This window comes from Lissotriton vulgaris, chromosome 9 (assembly GCF_964263255.1).
Source record: "Lissotriton vulgaris chromosome 9, aLisVul1.2, whole genome shotgun sequence".
NCBI lineage: Eukaryota > Metazoa > Chordata > Amphibia > Caudata > Salamandridae > Lissotriton > Lissotriton vulgaris.
This window is the reverse complement of record NC_141697.1, coordinates 713983831-714003679: the sequence shown is the minus strand read 5'-3', so window position 1 is coordinate 714003679 and position 19849 is coordinate 713983831. Positions and strand designations below refer to the sequence as shown.

The following is a 19849-nucleotide window of genomic DNA, read 5'->3' as shown; positions in this document are numbered from 1 at the left end:
TTCCCTTCTCCCATCCGACCCGCTAGCCACTTCAATTCCTGTTCTAACTTCCTGATTGTTCTCTGTGTATCTCTCAATACTCCAAAGCTTTTTGAGATGCAGTATCTCCTGATAGTGACTTTGAACACCTCTCAAATAACTTCCACACTGTCTACAGAATCTTTATTTCTGAGAAAAAAGTACTTTATTTCCTCTCCCAGCTCGGTCTGAAAGACCGTGCCTAACAAGGCAGTTGGTTGCATTCGTCCTGTAGGCCTGGGCTTGTCATATCCCAGGGGTGTGAGTGAGATTTTAACAGGGCAGTGATCTGAGTAGGTCCTAGCAGGGTGCTGATCCCAACCCTCTCGAAAGCAAACAATAGTCAATAGTCAATCCTTGCCAACGTCCCGGTGTGCGATCTGAAGTGCGTTACTTCTCTCCCCTGTGAGTGCGTGTGTCATCAGCTGCCTATTAAGCCCCCTTCTTCTATTATGCCTTGCAGCACTTCCTGGGAATTTGTATAATGATGTGCGGCAGTGGTGGACCTGTCCTTCTCCGGGTTTCGGGCAACGTTGAAATGCCCTCCCCATATGATGTGAGTGGACCCTTCATTTACTATTTTACCCACAATGTGGTGAAGAACTCAGGAGTATCTACATTGGGGCCATAGCAATTTGTTATCGTTACGGAGTCTCTGCCTTATCTTCCCCATGCAATCACATATCTCCCCTGTGGGTCTTCCAGTGCACCCGCTAACACAAAGGGAATCTGCTTTTGTATCAATATTGCTGTTCCCCGGGCATAAGAGGAGTAGGAAGAGAAAATTCTGGCATTTGCCCATTTACTGGCAAATGTGTTTGGGGATCTTGGGTTGATGTGCGCTTCTTGTAGTAGGGCCACATGTATCTGCTAGCTATCTAAGTAGGGCAATAATTGCCTACGCTTTCTGGGATCACCCAGGCCTCTGACGTACAGCTTTATCTTCCTGAGATAACATGTCGATTCACAGTACAATATCTATTACTTTGCGAGATTAAGAATTTCAACAATTGTCTGACAAATGCTTCATATGTGTGTAGTTCCTGCTATAGTTGCTATAGCTGCAAACTTCCCATTCCCTTCCCCCCTCCCACTGAAGCATCCCAATCATGCCAGTTACATCCAGACCTCCCCCGTCCCCAACAACAAAAACCCTGTCGAACATATTAGCGGTATCAAACCCAACCCTTGAACGAACTGGAACCAAAATAGGCCAACTCAAAATCAATACAAGAAAACAGTGGGGTACACCCATTTGGGGAAATACTGCCGGGTGGCCCACGGGTACCTCTCGCGTGTCCAGGAGGCCTGCATGGATTAGCAAGTTCCTGAATCGTCGGTGTTTAGCTGTTCATTGTGTCCATGTCCTGTCCAGACGCGCTGCCCATACTGCACCTACAGTGTCCATGTCTAGTGAATAACAGCTGTTGGTCTTTGATGTAGTTGTAGTGGTGCAGTGCTCATGCTATGTTGTCAGGTGGTTTAAGCTATCTCTCGCTGATCCCTGAATCAGTTATTCCACATCTGATGAATGTACCCTGGGTAGTTTTCCGGCGCATGTGACGTGTTTTTTTGTCTCTTGAGTTTCTTAAGAATTTCTTCCCCCTGCTGTGGTTTCGTGAAAATAGTCTGGACGCTCTGATGTGTTACCCGGAGACGTGCTGGGTAAAGTAGGGCGTAGTCTATCTGAACTTGCCTCAGTTTTTGTTTCACGGCATTGACCTTGCGCCTTTCCTCCTGCACATATGTGGTGAAGTCAGGGAACATAGTGAAGGACACCCCTTCGTAGTTTAACTGCTTTTTCTCCCTGGCTACGCACGGAACCGTATCCCTGTCTCTATAATTCAATAAGCGCGCAATAATCGGTCTAGGTGAGTTTCCAGGGGGCGGTCTCGGTCCAAGTGAGCGATGAGCTCTTTCAACAATGACCTGCGAGGATAATAAGTCCGCTCCAATCACTGTGATGAGCATCTTTTCAACATATTCCTCCATCCTGCCCGTATTTGTACTTTCAGGGATGCCCAAAATGCGAACGTTGTTCCTTCTACTTCTCGCCTCTATGTCCTAGTTCTTGGCTGCTATACGTTTTAACAGCTTGTCCATCTGACTTACTGCATTTTTCATTTGGGCCATGGTATCTTTTGTCTCCGATATTCGTTGTTCAGCTTCCTTAAGGCGTGCCTCGTGCCCCTCGAGTTCACAAGCAATGGTATCCATACGTGTCGTTAATGAGTCCATCCTATGTGCAATGGTTGCAAAGCCTTGTCGTACCTCTGCTAGAATAGATTTCACATCATCGCCCGCTTCTGCTTGCTTATCTTGTTGTGACCTTCCGTCCCATCTTCTGCCTCCGTCGCTTGTTGACGCGTGTTTTTCTATGTCTCGAATGTGAGTCGCGGCTGGCTCGTGTCTGGTTTCCCCATCGTCAGTCCTGGGGCCTCTGCAGCCTACAGCGGCAGACGCCATATGAGAATAGCAGCAATATGGCTCTTTCGTACTGATGACCCCTCTTGTCTGTGAGCACCTGTGGCCACAATACTAATGATGTACAGTCAGTCCACTTCTGTGGGATGGGGGCCCACAGTGTTGCCTGTCGCGTTGTACCACACTTACGTTGTAGACCCGTTCGCGCTTGCCACGTATGTTCACTGCGGGGTCATAGGCGCCGCATTCTCTCCGGTCCACCCCAGTGATCGTTTGCATTTATGTCTTTCGAGCGCTTCAGGCCTTATGCGCAATTTCCTGCTTGCCTTTCCCTCCTCTTTGAGGTGCGTGGATTCATTAACAGGTGGGTTTAGTTAATCCGGTCACTAGTGCCCCTTTAGCCATACATAAGATCACTCGTGGCCCAGCGTTTCTGGCATTGTAATATTACGCCATCTGCCGCCTGCCGCCAACTAACGCGCCGCCGTCTGCGTCATAAGGAAGCTCCAAGTGGCACCTTCATCCCAAAGTTCTTCAATGTCTCGCCACATGAATGTGTGCTTTCAAATGCAGGGCTTGTATTTGTGCAGTTCAGAGCCCAGGCATTGTCGCAGCATATGTAGGGAGACTCCCCACCGCACTTTCACCACTTGTGATGTGCGCCGGCCTCCCGACTACGTGGCAGCCCCGGCACTTGTGTGTCCTTTGCTCCCCAGCCGAAAAACCAGGATGTTCCGGGCGTCTGCTTGCTCGGCACTTCTGATAGATACATCTGCCGTGTGGATTCCTCACCTTGTGAATATCCCCCTTGCGCCAGCAACATTCGGAAATTCTTTTTCGTAGCCTCGCGCCGACGTGGATAGGACGTCACAGAGACACGGCTCCGCTCGCGACTCCGCTGACGTCACCGACACCTACAAAAGGCCCACGCCGGCGTGATGACATCAGTTCCCTTTTTTCCGCGTCGTCGACGCTAACGGTTATCGGGAATCTGTGTAGCCTACTGGTACATTGTTGCCGTTTTGTTACTTAATTCTGCTTCTCTGTATCCTGTCTCTTCGAAGATGTCTTCCAAGAAGACTGGCTTCAAGCCCTGCAGGGAGTGCGGTAAAATGATGTCCATTACCGACCCCCATGAAGACTGCATCTGGTGTTTAAGTTCCGACCATGATGTGGAGGATTGTTGTTCGTGTCGGAAGATGAATCCGAAGGCCCTGAGGGAGAGAGAGGCCAAACTTCTGGTTGCTAAGGTGAAAGCTGGAAAGGAGAAGTCGTTGAGGTCTCGTTCTCGAAGGGCGAGGTCGAAGTCCAGGGCGAGGTCGAGATCTGCTTCTCGAGAGAGGTCGTCTTCGAAGTCGGCGTCGGATCATGTTTCGAAGTCGAAGAAGAAGCACAAGAAGAGGAGACATGAGTCCCGACGTCGGTCTGGTAAGGAGTCGGGCTCGAGGTCGAGGTCACCGAAGAAGGTACGTTCGAAGGTGGTTACCCTCGAAGTCTCTGAGCGTGAAGGTGAGGCCTCGCCATCTGAGTCGCGTGGGCGGTCTCCATCTCTGGCTCCGAATGCTTCACCGGTTCCGAATCCGTCTCCGGCGCCGTCCCCGGCCCGAGAAGAGGAAGAGGCTCGGGAGGATGTGGATTCTGCGCCTGTCGATGAGCCGAATTCGATCCCTCCTCAGGACGGGCCTGATAGTTTTCAGCTGCCCTTTCCTGCTCCAGGCCAGGACCCTTCAGCGTTTCTTAACGCAATGTATGGTGTCTTCTCAAGGGCATGGTACCCCTCTGGTGCACCTTCGGGTCCCATGGGTCCTTTGGCATTCAGCCTGGGAGTTCCTCACTCCTATCCTCCGGCTCCGTTTATGCCTTACATGCCGGCTCCGACGCCGCATTGGCAATTCCCGGCTCCGCCAAAGTCGTCGACGCCGATTCCGGCGTCGCCTGCTCCTGATCATCCTCGAGGGCATTCTTCTGTGCCGTCGGATTCGTTACCGGCGCTGGCCCCGAATCCGCCGAAGCCGCTGGTGGATCCGGCTGCGAGGCGTGTAAAGGAGAGGTCAAGAAGGGAAGCACAACGCCTTTTGGAGGAGCAGAGATACATGGACTCACAGTCTGATGTTGAAGAAGGTGAACTAGAGGAGAGCTGTTTTGAGGAATTGGCGGATTCAGGGACCCTTGATTTCTCTCCAGAGTGGGAGTTGCCCTCGGGCTCAGGTGCTCCCTCTAAGGATATCCAGCCTTACCATTTGGTTATGAGGAAGGCTGCTGAGCTTCTTCAATTGACTCTGCCTACAGTGGAATTCAAGTCTAATCTCCTCACAGAAGTCTTGCATTCACCGAATTCTGTGGTTGAGCCTTTACTTCCATTCAATGATGCCTTGACTGATCCTATTATGGAAGTGTGGAAGAAACCTTTGTCGGCTCCTGCGGTATCAAAGAGTGTTGCAAGGAGGTACAGGGCCGCTCCTGAGGACCCGGCTTTTCTGTCTTCACATCCTTCGCCGGAGAGCCTGGTCATTCAGGCTGCCTGTTCAAAGAAGAGTCTTAGTGCCTTTCCTCAGGTTCCTTGTGAGAAGGAAGCAAAGAAACAGGATCAGGTGGCAAAAAAGACCTTTTCATCGGCTAGTATGGCCTTGAAGTCAACTAATGCCACATGCCTAATGGGGAGGTATGTGCATGCCCTGACGGACTCCTTGCGTATCCTGGCTCCAAAAATTCCTGACGCAAACCGGAAGGATTTTGAGGAGGTGATTTCTGACACTCAGGCGGCAGCCCGCCAGGTAATTCAGAGTGGTCTGGACACTGCTGACTCGTATTATGGGCACCGCTGTTGCCACTAGGAGGTCAGCCTGGTTGAAGTAATCGGACTTTTCGGCTGATGTTCAGGCGACTCTGCTTGATCTTCCTTTTGATGGCTCAGGTCTCTTTGGGAAGAAGGCGGATGCGGCTCTTGAGCGATTCAAGGATTGCAGAGCAACAGCGAAGTCTTTGGGCCTCCAGATCAGGGGCACTTCTTCCGGCAGAAGGTTCAGGGGCTTTGGTCGCTCCTTTCGGAATTTCCGTCAAGGCCAACAGCAGCAGCAGCAACAGCAGCAGCAGCAGCAAAATTCAGTGTACAGATCGTACAGGGGAAAACAAAGAGCGCGTCCTCGTGGACGTCAGCCCTCCTCTTCCTCCACCTCTTCCAACCCCCCTGCCGCAGAAAAGCAGCCCTAGATCCGCTATTCAGGATCATGTGGGTCCGGTTGGGGGTCGGCTTACCCATTTTCTACAGGATTGGGAATCGGTTACGACAGATCTTTGGGTTCTCAATCTTGTAGAAAATGGGTATGCCCTTCCCTTTCGGGAATTCCCCCCTGTTTACCCTCCTTGTCAAGGTTTTTGCACCCAGGAACATCTGTCTCTTCTGCAGGAGGAGGTTCTAACTCTGTTACGAAAGGGTGCGATAGAGGTGGTCCCAGAGCAGGAAAGGGGTCAGGGTTGCTACTCCCGGTATTTCCTGATCCCCAAAAAGGATGACAGGCTTCGTCCTATCCTGGATCTCAGGATCTTAAATCTCTATCTGAAGCAGGAGAAATTCAAGATACTCACCCTTGTTCAGGTTCTTCAAGCGTTGATGGAAGGAGACTGGATGGTGTCGCTCGACTTGCAGGATGCGTATTTCCATATACCCATCCTGAAGTCGCACAGGAAGTATCTCCGTTTCACGGTTGGGTCGCAGCACTACCAGTTTGCGGTCCTTCCGTTTGGTCTTACTACTGCGCCTCGAGTCGTCACCAAGGTGATGGCGGTGGTGGCAGCTCATCTCAGGAGATCGGGGATACCTGTGTTCCCGTATTTGGACGACTGGCTGATCAAAGCGGAGTCGTCAGAGAAGGTGCTCCATCATCTGCAGGAGACAACTCAGTTGTTGTTCAGGTTGGGTTTTTCGATAAATGTACCCAAGTCTCACCTGGTGCCCTCCCAGCGCAACCTGTTCATAGGTGCCGTACTGGACACTACTGTTTGTCGTGCATTCCCTCCACCTCAAAGGATTCGCGACATACAGGAAATGATTCCTTTGTTTTACCCTGGAGCGGTCGTTTCAGTCCTGAAGGTCCTTCGCCTGCTCGGTCTGATGGCTTCTTGCATTCTCCTGGTCAACCATGCACGCTGGCACATGAGGGCACTCCAGTGGTGCCTCCGCAGGCAGTGGTATCAGCACAACGGAGATCTCGGGGAGTCGGTGAAGATCTCCAGAGAAACTGCAGCGGATCTGTTTTGGTGGAGCGTGGAAGGCAACCTGTCTCAAGGGAAGCCTTTCCATCTACCTCCATCGGTGGCCACGGTGATAACGGATGCATCAACTCTAGGGTGGGGTGCTCATCTGGGGGATCTGGAGGTCAAGGGTCTTTGGTCTCCAGAGGAAAGGTTGCTTCACATCAACCTTCTAGAGTTGCGGGCGATACGTTTGGCGCTCAAGGCCTTCCTCCCTTCCCTTCGCGGTCAGTCGATCCAAGTCCTGACGGACAATACGACCACGATGTGGTACATCAACAAGCAGGGAGGAGTGGGGTCGCAGTGTCTCTGCAGAGAGGCTCTGCGTCTCTGGTCCTGGGTTCAGGTCCACCAGATTTGTCTGATGGCAAATCATCTGGCCGGGGTTCTGAACGTGCGAGCAGACAGTCTCAGTCGGCAGTTCTCTGCCGACCACGAGTGGAGGCTTCATCCGGAGGTGGTTCTTCACGTCTTTCGGACGTGGGGGACTCCTCGGGTGGACCTGTTTGCCACTCGCGAGAATGCTCACTGCCCGCTATTCTGCAGTCTCCAGTATCCGATGCAAGGAGCCTTGGGGGACGCGTTTCAGTTGAGTTGGGGAAATCAACTCCTTTATGCGTTTCCTCCCATACCCTTGATTCCTCGGGTTCTGAGGAAAATTCGCCAAGACCGGGCCCAAGTCATATTGGTCGCCCCGGATTGGCCAAGAAGGGTGTGGTATACAGATCTACTCCACCTCTCCTCTCACCCGCCGCTCCGTCTCCCTCTCAGGGCAGACCTCCTCTCTCAGATGGAGGGGCAGGTTCTACACCCCCACCTCCAGACATTGTACCTTCATGCCTGGAGATTGAACGGGGCAACCTGATTTCCTATTCTCTCACACCTGATGTAGTGGATGTCATTTTGTCTGCCAGACGTGACTCCACTAAGACTGTCTATTCTTATAGATGGTCTAGGTTTGTTATTTGGTGTGGTGAGAATGATATTGATCCGTTGAGAGCCCATTTATCAGATGTGCTCCGGTTTGCTCTTTCTTTGGCGCAACAGGGGCTGGCAGTTGCCACAGTTAAGGGCTATCTTTCGGCGCTGTCGGCTTTTATTTGTTTGCCTGATCAGCCCTCTCTTTTTAAGTCACCTGTTGTCTTGAGGTTTTTGAAGGGTCTTGTAAACAAGTTTCCTCCTACCCCTTTTATTGTACCTCAGTGGGACTTGAATCTTGTTCTGACTTTTCTGATGGGCTCTCCCTTTGAGCCTCTTCATAAATGTCCTATGAGGCTTTTAACCTTTAAGGCAGTTTTCCTAGTTGCAATTACCTCGGCAAGGAGGGTGAGTGAGCTTCAAGCTCTAAGTTCCAAGCCCCCGTTCCTGACCATACATGCTGATCGGATGGTTCTAAGGACCAGGGCTGCTTTTCTTCCTAAGGTGGTGACTCCTTTCCACCTTGGTCAATCCATTACCCTCCCTACCTTTTATCCTCCCCCACACCCTTCCAAGGAGGAGGAGAGGTTGCACCGTCTGGACCCTAAGAGGGCGGTGTCTTTTTATTTGGACAGAACTAAAGACTGTCGCTTGGACGATCAACTCTTCATTGGCTTTCCTGGCTGCAAGAAGGGAAGAGCGGTCCATAAAAGAACTTTATCAAGATGGATCGTTCTGTGTATAAAGATCTGCTACTCTTTGGCCGGTAAGGAACCTCCAGAGGGTATTAGGGCTCATTCCACTAGAGCTAAGTCAACTACCTCTGCTTTGGCTAGAGGTGTTCCTGTGGAGGACATTTGTAGGGCGGCAACCTGGTCTTCCCTCCACACTTTCGCGAAGCATTACTGCTTGGATACCGAAGTCAGGAGGGACGGCCACTTTGCGCGCTCTGTCCTTCAGGATTTCCTGGTTTAGAAGAGTGGACACCCTCCTCCGGGAGTGGGGACTACTGTGGGACTCTATTCACAAGGTGAGGAATCCACACGGCAGATGTATCTTTCAAAAGAACAAGTTACTTACCTTCGGTAACGCTTTTTCTGGTAGATACTATATCTGCCTGTGGATTCCTCACTGACCCACCGCCTCCCCGTTGTCCACTCTTCTATGCCAGAGTTATTGTACTGTAATGTATATTTATTTTGATGTCAAGGAAATGTTTCATTTGCTTTCCTGCATTTGCTTTACACTGTGTGTTTTGCCTTGACTATTGTATACTGTGTATACTTTGTATATATCTACTGTCATTGGCCCGTCCGTGTGCCTCGATGGCACAGAAAAAAGGCGGAACTGATGTCATCACGCCGGCGTGGGCCTTTTGTAGGCGTCGGTGACGTCAGCGGAGTCGCGAGCGGAGCCGTGTCTCTGTGACGTCCTATCCACGTCGGCGCGAGGCTACGAAAAAGAATTTCCGAATGTTGCTGGCGCAAGGGGGATATTCACAAGGTGAGGAATCCACAGGCAGATATAGTATCTACCAGAAAAAGCGTTACCGAAGGTAAGTAACTTGTTCGTCACGACGTCTGCAGGCGCCTTAGTTCTGTGCGAATATCGTTGATTTTAGCACAGCTCGTTCTTCTCACCTTCGTCTACTCCTCCATGCAGCAGATCAGGCGTATAGTGAGGCAGGACAGAGGATAAATGAAAAAGTTTTAGCCGGACGGACGGAGCCTCACACTATGGCGGCCATTCCGCTTGTGCACCACCTAGCGCCCCCAGCCCAGGATCAATCTTGCTGCTCAGTTTTGAACAGTTTAAGTCTTGACAGGAAGGAGGTAAAAAACAACTTCCAGACCAGACTGGTTATCCTAGATGATGTTAGCCGTTGTAGTAGGATGGCATGTGAGATGGTGTCAAAGGCCACTGACGGAGGTAGCAAAATCAGGACCAGCACTCCACCTACGTCCATAATACCCCTTATATACTCCATAACAAAACAAAAGCTGAATTGTGCCTTGTGGGGCAGCTGGTGAGTCTCTACCGAGTCGATCAACTACAGTTTCCGTCAGCTTGGCAAACAAAGGATAGAGGAAAATCAAGCACAAGTTTTCAGAACAGCTCCACATGTAAGAGATGAGTTGCAAAGGGCAGTCAAAAAGGGTAGTATAGTTGGGCTGAGCTTGTTCAACTTTTACAGAGAGCAGTTATCCAGAGGAGAAAATGAGGGTACCTAGATAAAGACATTGAAAACCTAACATTCCTTGATTGATAAACAGGCAGCCCATGCTTAGTCTTTCTGGATGTTTTTGATTGTAGAGGTGTCGCCCGCTGTCTGCGAAGGTTTGTTGACCAAGTTAGCATTCTTGTCATGAACAAAATCTGACAGCTTCTCACACAGATCCTGAGATTAATTTACTTCATTGTTTTTAGCCAAGCTACAAGCCATGCTCTTATATGTGAGGAGTACCTTTCTTGTGTGTGTGTGTGTGTTTTTGATAACAGAGTATGCGCTTCTGGGCATACCCATTCTTTACATTTAATATGTATGAAGATTTGTTTCATATGGAAATTCATCTGCTAAGATGGTATTTGTCCATTTCCTTTCTAGTACTTATCAATCCTGTAGAGAGGTATACCCTACAATGTGCTATTCTTCCAGTGCCTGTTATTACTAATGCTTTGAATGGCGCGTGTTGCCCATGGCATCCAGGCCTTCTGATTTAGTGGTGCACCTATGTAGACTCTACTTTAGAGAGAAAATTTTGACGCAAAACGGAGGGTTGTCTCCAAATCTATAGGTCCTCATCTTTGAAGCCCGGAACTTGAATGGTTTATTCTTATATCATATCAGCTTCCTCAAGAGGTTTTATATTGAATGTTCATAGACCTACAAGGGCACTTTATTCAAGTAAATTGACTGTATTTGCAGCTTGGTGTTTTACTTTGTCAGCTGTCCCTTTATAAGTCTAACCATTTCAGGTTTTGCAAGTTGACTTTTCCTTGGTGGAGAACGCCCTTAATATTGGTACAGTCACATGTGTTTAGGACACTATTTCAGCTTGTTTATTTTTCTCTCAAGCAAGGCTATTTATTTAGGTTATAAATAGTGGACAGATTCCTTAAGGAACAAAATCTGACCAAGGCTATTTTGTGTTTCTAAATGGAATCGCAATTCAGTTTTACTTTTCTTGATGGCTCCTCCACATTGGCTGATGCACCTTAAGTTCCTTTTTTTAGGTCTTGTCTAGGTAGCGCAGTGCATGCACTGTATCTTCGAGACATACTGTATTCATTCTGTGGGCTAACTGCTCGCTCATCGCTTGTAGTTGGTAACTTTAAGCGTCCTTGGCAAAGGCTTTCTTGTATGTGGTTATTCTAGCCTCTGTCCCTCCTTTTCGCATGCTGCTGCTCCCCACGGTGCATGCCCGTCTTATGTGTAGCCTTTTACTTGACTGCATTTGCGTTTCTTTGTGCACACTATTTTTATGTGTTTCAGGTAGGTCTTCTTTTCGTCTCTTGTTGTGATGGTGAAGCTTTTATTCTTTTTATGTTGCTCGAGGTTTTGTGGCACATTGAAAGCTTTGTGAAGCTCCTTGTTTAAAATAGTTTTTTTTATTTATGTTGGAAAGTGAGTGGGTGTTGACAAAAGTAAAACTTTGTTTTTCATTGTTAGGGAGCTGGGTGCGTTTCTGAAAGCTCTTTTGTTTATTTGTTTGAAAAGTAGAAGCACAATGCATTTGAAGCAAATGCAGTGCGCTTCTACCTTTTGATCAAATAAACAGCTAGGTTTGACGTTTACTATCTTTTAATTAACCTGCAGACCGGGCAACACTGAAAGCTTCTTTTTGCTAGACAGGTTGGACTCCTCCATCATCTTGGTCAGTTGTGAGATGGACATTGAGAAGCTGGAAATAGTCCTCTTTAGGAGTAGAGAGGGGTCAAGGGAGGCACTGTGTTACATCCTGGTTTTCAGTTGCGAGGAAAACTCTGACGTTCCATTTTAAAATAAGTGTCAGCCCCAGAGAGGATTGCTAATTTTTTTAAAGTCTCGCCTACGCAGCGTGCATGTGCTGCATAGGAAAAAGACCTATAGAAAGCGCTTCAGCTTTCCAGCCAAAAACGTGCACGCATTGCATTGCTTTCAATGGCAATGCGTGCACGTTTGGCGATTCCCTTGCGGGAGCGAGCTTTGGCAACATATGTTTGCTCGCTCCCGCAAAGGAATCGCTGTGTGTTCTCTCGCACTCCCCCTCACGCGCTAAGATTAGCTGCTTTGGCAATTCAGAGCACTTTTGAAAATAAATAAAATACGAAATTTAACGCTAAAAGATGGACGCATATCAATGTGCCAAGATCGTTTTTAATGACAGATTAAGTTTTTCTTCGTACTCTGTCCAGCAGTTTAATTGTTCAACCATTTCGAAAAATATTTTAAGACGTAGGAAGGTCAAAATTTGAGAGCGTTTGGCCTATGTTAGCGGCGAGGAGGTTGCTTCTAATAATTTTGCTGTACTTGAAACTTATCAAAGTTATCTCGTGTTGCCAGGAGTAGTGTACTCTTTCTTCCTTTGGAATCACAAATTGTACTTTAAGACTGTTCTTTCTCAATGTGTTCCATTGCATTCTTTGTCTCCGTTTCGTTCTTAGCCTTTGTATACCTTTTAAGGTGCTTTGATGCAGCTTGTCTAGCATAGATAATGATATATAAATAATAATGTTTTCTATACATTTTTAATAGCAATTGTTATAAGTATTAGCCGTTCATTTTAAACTATGAGATTGGTTAATTGTATCAGAATGCTTAGAGTGAAGGCAATAACTACTGTTAACTGCCTGTACAAGAAGTTTTTTTTGTGCTTGATTACACTGTGTTAGCACCGACAAGGATAGACAGAGACTTAAACAGTGGGAGGGAGAGCAGAAGGGTCGGAGCCACTACATTACTGTCTTTTTGTGCAGGGCATTAACAGTTGTTAATGTCCCATCTTCACGTTGTTAGGGGGTTGCCAAGCTTTTTTACCCAAAGTATGTTGCAAAGTTTCAGATTTTTACCTTTCACAAAGGTTCCTGGCTTTCTTTCACCTTTGAATTCGCTTTTCTTTAAAGAACACGATGATTTGCATTCTAAGTCAACTCGGCCAAGACATGTAATTTGCAGAGAGCGATTTGTGTTACTTGCATGTCATCATAATTTCATGCTATAAAAATATGCAGGTTTTATCCCTGCAAATTTACATTTTGTGGAAACATGTACAATGTAATGGGATAGAAAAGGGGAAAAGGGCTTAATTCTTTCAAAAACATCTGGAAATATGCCCCAAGCAGGATTTGGTTCCTCAGATGGGCGTAATTAAAAACAAGCATTGGCATAACCAATAGGTCTAGCTTTTGGGACCTTATAAGTTTTTAGTTATGCAGCACAATATCCTTAATGCAACAACATCAACTGTTGCATGGCTAAACACTTATAAGGTCTCAAAGGCGAGACCTATTGGCTATGCCAATGCTTGTTTTATTAAGTTGTTTCGCAAGCAGGTATTTTTTGTCTTTGTTTTTACAATATAATGCTTTAGAGCATTCAGGTTTGTCAGTCCCATACGAGGGAGGATCATGCAGACCAGGGTTTTTATTTTGATTGTGGGACGTGTTTTTACCATTTTGTAATAGGTTAAACAGGACTTCAAATCTCAGCATGCCCCTTAAAAACAATGGACTAGATGTGTGACGCACGCAAGGAACTGGGTAACTTATGTGCCCTCATTCTTTCAGAACTCACTCCTTCTGGAAGAGTTTGCATCGCCCTTGTCATTCCCCCTCCCCCAAATCTTTGAATTATCTGCCAAAAGCTCTGTCTGCCCAATGCTCATCAATAAAAATGTATTTACTCCAACCCCTTCGCCCACACTTTTTGGAGTATTAAACTTTTTTTATTTTAAAAGTGAATATCATGAAAAGTATTTCAAGCTGACTATTTTAGTTCACAGCTGAGATGCAGACAATGTTCCTTGAAAACAGCGACATTTGTTTTGTGAAAAGCATTGCCAAAACCAAATATTCCCCTAACAAAGGCCAGACTTGTTGGCTTTGCCAGTGCTCGTTTTTCTTGCTGCTACTTCAGCTAGAGGAGTAAGTGAGGGCTAGCTTTCTGCATCCAGCTCTTTCGCTATAAATCATGCAGACTACATGTTACTACTGTAGCTGAAACCTTTTCAGCTAATTCTGGCATCCAAGTTTAATATTTCAATCCATTTCATTACCAATTTTCTTTTTCTCTTTTCTAATGCACCGAAGTAGGAAAATACTTCACCGACTTGACCCTAAAAGATTGAATCACTATATTCTTAGGTCTAAGTAATTTAGAAAGGGTAATGACCTCATTATATCTTGTCAAGGCCCAAGAATGGACACCTCAGTTAAGACTCAAACCACTGCATGTTGGATTTCTCTAATGATCGCAAACTCGGCTTTGAGTCAACGGAGAAGCCTTGTCCGGAAGTGGCTAGTGCTGCTCCCCTAGAGAAGTGTCTGCACATCCGGCTCGGTTGAGAAGTGTACCTATGCTATCAGTTTGCAACACTTCTTGGTCCTCTATCCACACTTTCGGGGATGAGGCCTCAGTCCATACCCTTCTGCCATGCCTAGGGAGGATTCATGTGAGGGATCTGTGGGAGCTTGTATGCTTTAGAAGAACAAGGTACGCACCTTCAGTAAAACATTTTGAAAAGATTTAAATGCCCCAGAAGATTCTTCGTGTCTTCTCTGTATTTGGCAATGTCTGTTATTTTGTTTTGCTCAATTTTTATGTACCTCTTTGAATCTGAGTTGCATGGCATATGGACAAAAAGGACATCATCGTAATGATTCCGCCTGGTGCTAAGTGACTAATAAAAACGTTATCCAGTGTGTCTGCTCGGAACGCAGTTAAGATAAGGAATCTGTGGTATCCATCATATTCCTGAAGGAAAGAGCCTGTTCTTTTGCATACTTGGTATTAGTTGAATTGTCTATAATTCTGATCTTTGAAAGAGCAAGGGTACTTCTGCCAATGCTTAGATGAGTTGGTGATTGCGACTGCAGAGCTTCACTTATTTCAGCCTTGAATTAATCTGTTCTAAAATTGTTAAATAGTAAAACATGTTCTTAGGCCCTCAAAATAATAAAGGAAATTGAATGTAATAATAAAGTGTGTGCAACTTTCCTTACAGACTTGCAAGAGTAGTTGAAGAAAAACAAGATGCAGAAGCATTACTATCTCATCTACAAGAGGAGGCAAAGCTTTTAGGCAAGGGTGGAGCATTGAAGGAAGTCCGCATCCTGAAGAAGATTGTGCAGACTCTGGAGGAAGAACTGGCAAAGGAGCGAACCAAGCATCAAAGATCTTCTAATAAACGGAATCTGGAATACCGGCAGCTTGCAGATGAGGTAATTTCATGACTATACAATTCAGCTCATCAGAACGGAATATAACCTAGCACATCACAACCCCTGTTAAAACTCATGCTCCGTGTCTAGTGGCAGCACACCGTATCAGAGTATATTTGCATATCCATGCAGCAGTCACAACTTGCAGCAGATGGCAGTTCATACAGACTTAGGACCCTTCTCGCATAAATATCAAATACCCTTGTGCTACACTAATGCAATAATGCCATTAGGAACAGCTTCACAACCGAATAACAGAATGGATAATAAAGGGAACAATGGCCAAACGTGCCTGGTTACTCTTTGTAATGTCATAAAAAAATACAACCAACAAAATACGTAATTAGACATAAAAGTAAGATTCATAATCATGCCAATTAAAATTGAAATGTCCCATTTCTTAGTCAGCCACGTAGTCTTTGTGATAAGGCTTTCTTGCCAATCTCCTTTTCTAGTTTGCACTAATGTTGTTTATTTCAACAAAAGTCATGCCCTATCTTTCACATACTCTAGTTCTAAGACCACTCTCTACCATATCCGTTTTACTCGTGTCCACACCTTGCAGCTTTTCAGGACAACCACACCTGCTTTCACTTACGTTTTATGCACAGGGAGATACTTCCTGTCTCCCTTACGTATGTGAGAAGTTGGCCTGATATGTGATGTCCACTATTCTAGTGGGCACCCTGTATCAGCCCAAACAACCCTTATGGTGATGGCTGTAAAGTCAACCTTCTAGTCCAGCTATCCTAGAGGTAGCATGGACAAAGCAGTCTTAGGCTAAAACTTCAGAGGGCATGTAAAGCCAGCTGTTTTACCATATGTAACCCCTTGAATACCAAATGAAAGGACACCACACAAGATATATATAAAATATATATGTATTTATTTCTAAACAACCCCTCTGAGCTCTTTAGGAGATCAGAGGCACAAGCATATAACAAGTTACTTAACTATCATACAATAAGTTGCACAAAATACAGTAGAGCCCTAGGGGCATTTCAAACCATATATTAAAATAGTAGTATAAAAACCACGTCACAAACAAAGGATAGGCATAGGGCCTGGGGAATCGCTGGGGCTACACTGTACTACCAAAGGATAGGAAGTAGGAGGCACACGGGAGGCGTGTGCGGTGTCTTTACACACACGCAAGTTACCATAAATTTAGAATGGGAACGAAAGAATTGGAAACTAGGTCTTTTTGGTCACTTCCGGATGGACTAGGAGAAAGCTACTTGAAAGTTAGACACTAGGATAGTTATTACCCACAGCAGCACCGAAGTACTCGCGTTACCTCACCCAGAGAAGCGGGTGCATAGGTATCAAAGTGTGTCGGGTTTTGTCGCTGAATCCCATGGAGCCTTGGAGAAAGATGCTGCAGGCGACCAGGAGGGAAGTGTCCGGTTGGATCAAAGGGCGGATCGAGGATGAAAAGTACCTGAAAGCAGAGGGGACAGAGTCTGGGTCACTAGCCAGTGACCAGGAAGGTACCAGGCGACGTCGTGAAGCAATCAGGTGATGTCGTGAAGCTTGTCTCTGCAGCCACGTGGACCAGGAGGCGTTGACGATGACCAGGAGTCAGGCACGGACTGTCCCACAAAGGCTCTCGCTGTCGGTGGTGTCTGCTTCCAGATTGGAGTCAACAAGCCTTGGCAAAGGCAACCCACGCAGGAAGTGAAGATGACTTCTTAATCAGACCAGCAAGGCCTGATGGGCTGCTCCTTTTCAGGGGAGCAGGGGCCAGTCTGGAGCAACCAGACCAGTGGTGGAAATTCAGGGTTTTGTCGTCACAGAGGCCACTAGCCAACGGGCAAGTGACCGGACAGACGCGTTGAGCAGGAAAATGCAATAGGGCCCCTCACAGCACTCGTGGAGTGTTGAGGGATGATCTTTGGTGCAGATGATGCTCAGGGCTGGGGCTTCTCAATCCCCAATGCACAACTTCGAGGGTGCCTCAGAAGTTGTACGGAAATCAATTCGCTGGCTTTCCAAGATGGCCGGTCCCACGTCTCACGTCGCCTCCACGGGTCTCAGCTTTGCTGTGGCTGTGGATCAGGCTGAAGGAAGTCTGGAAGTCCGGGTCTTGTGAGGCTCTGTGTACGGGCTCCGGCAGGAGCGACGACAAAGCAAACCTTTGATCGCTTGATGGTGCATGCTTCTGCAGGGTAGTCACTCCTTGACCACAAGGCAGATTCTTCAGTCTTCTATCTTCAGGTAGAACGTCGAAGGTCCAGCGTTTCGTTACAAGTTTCAGTCAGGATCAAATCTAAAGTCTTGGGACTCCGCTCTTACCTATATACCAAATTTAGGGGCTGGATTACCTGCTAGGTCCCTCCTATGGGTGGGACCAGGGAAGGGGGTGGTTACACCCCTTTCCCTTTGTCCAGTTTTGCGCCAGAGCTGGGGCTGGAGTGCCCCAGCACCGGTTTGAACTGGACTATGCATGGGACACCTTGTGTGCCCCAGGCAGTGTCTTGTTTCTTTCAGCCCTCCCTGCCCCAATACACAAGAGCCTGTCTGGGGTGGTGCTAGCACCTCTAAAGATAGGAAACCTTTTGTCCAAGCCTCCCTCGCTGGAAGAACTCCCAACAGCAGGAGGTCGGACTCGTGTCTGTGGCAGCAGCATCCATTTTGTGATGCTGAGGCTCTGGTTAACTTTAACCAGGAATAGTAGGAACAAAATGTTTTCTCCCTCTAGAAGGGTGGAATGCTACCGCTGTCGCCAGAACTAGCGAGGGGGTAGTATTCCAAAGCGTATGACACCTTACACAACATGTTTTGTTTACAGCCAAACCAGAGTTAGCATTTAACCACGAGCTTCATAATGCACTTAAGAGTATATGGTATGGCTATATCCTAGAACACATATAAGGACATGGTTCCGAAAGCTGCAGACAGGATCAGCTCATGCTAAAGCCTCATCTCACATAAAACCAAGCACTCTGCCTCCAGGATTGTTAGGACCTGCCATAGGAGTGACTTATAGGTGTATATGTGTCTAGATATGAGGTTAGATATAGGAATACTATATCTAAGCAAGGGGTGATTACACGAACACATCCAGTTCTTCGACAGTCCCTTACATATATAACAGTTTGTTCCAGTGATACCTTGATCTTTATCTCTCCCACTTGTCTTCCTACACAAACCTGATTTCATTTGAGCAGATCACCTGGTCAGGGTGATTGGAATCTAGAATACTATGGGAAGGTTTATGTTCACCCCACCCCAACAAGCATGAGCCATCCTTTGACATCTAAGTGGGGCGTTTTTTGTAAAGAGTCCCTTCTCATGGAATTCTCCTTTTACCTCTATCAATTTTTGTTTAACATATCTCCTCAGTCATAACCTCTTTTCAGATTTACTGAGTGTATTCCGTTTAATGCTTTAAAAAAGTCTTCTCCTATGAAAGTATAATGAGAACTGGAGCCTGCTATCATATTGGTTTCTTTCCTTTACTCTTCTCAGGATCAACCATGCTTATTTTCCTTGTTTCTCTGCCCACCTTACAAGCCCTCAAGGAATAGCCCTTTCATATTTCACTTGAAACATAAAACATGACATCCCGGAGTATTCTTGGCATTTCCCAGGAACATTTTGTCACACCAGAAACTTACATTTGCAATTTTTATCTGCCCGGTATTTTTTTACTGGCTGTAATAACTTACTTTTTCTCACATTCATTTTTGTTCAGTCCCCAGAATTACCACATTTGGAAGACAGACATTTCTCTCCTTGTTTCTATCACTAATTTATTTGCCTCTGACAGTGGATAAAGCTTGTTCAGGAGTGTGATCTTCTGTGACAAGTCAATCCTATATCTTTTCAGGTCTTGCCTACAGACAGCTTTAGCTGAATAGTGAGCACTATTGTCACCACACAACAAAACAGAACATCTACATATATCCATTTACAGATTGGGGCTTTTGGACAGTCCCTTTCAGCCTTTGGCTCCTGTGGTTCAGCTAGCTTTAGACATCTGCTGACAGGGCTGTCTAACAGTGTTAGTGTCAGCACATACCATTTCGCATGTGTAAATATCCAAAAAACAATGCATCTCCTCAGTCATCTTCCCCCTTGCGGTGCTCCTCTTTCCCAGCTGGTCTGCTCCTCTGCACTTCAGAGTGCCTGGCGGGATTCTTCATTCTGCCCTTTGTGGTGGTGCTTCTCCCCAGTCTACCACTCCTCTGCAATAAAGAGGACCTGACTAGGTCCCATCTGTCTGCCACGCAGTGCTCCTGATCAACTGCTGGGCATCTTGTTAGCTCTTCAGAGCAGTTGGCAGGCTTCATCCTCCTGCCCTGCGTGATGCACCTCTTACCCCACTGGGTGGCCGTTCTGCAGTAAAGCACACCCAAGAGTTCCATCATTCCGCCATGAGGTGCTCCACCAGCTTTCTCCTCCCGATTGCAGGGTATCCCTGGGTGTGTGGAGAGCAAAGGGTGCTGGGGATCGCAGGATACAATACTAACTAAATAACCAGCAGAGTGCCAATGTAACTGAAATTGACAAAGGCTTGTAGCCGAAACACGTTTGTCAGAGCATTTGTTTGTGGCTCATTAAATATTTGTGGCAATACTCTCCAGTGAGTGCATAATTCCTTCCTCGAACAAAAAAAAAAAAAAAAAATATATATATATATATATATATATATATCCATCCATCCATCCATCCATCCATCCATCCATCCATCCATCCATCCATCCATCCATCCATCCATCCATCCATCCATCCATCCATCCATCCATCCATCCATCCATCCTTCCTTCCTTCCTTCCTTCCTTCCTTCCTTCCTTCCTTCCTTCCTTCCTTCCTT

At 46.8% G+C, this 19849-nt stretch overlaps 1 protein-coding gene across 1 annotated transcript in view; it reads left to right on the top strand.

Moving 5' to 3' along the window:
* The window catches only part of CCDC61 (coiled-coil domain containing 61), a 786500-nt gene that overhangs the window by 225261 nt on the left and 541390 nt on the right, over positions 1 to 19849 (top strand). Inside the window, exon 6 of the mRNA XM_086938445.1 lies at positions 14814 to 15030. Within this exon, the coding sequence (XP_086794571.1) occupies positions 14814 to 15030 (217 nt within the window). The remainder of the gene's footprint in view (positions 1 to 14813; positions 15031 to 19849) is intronic.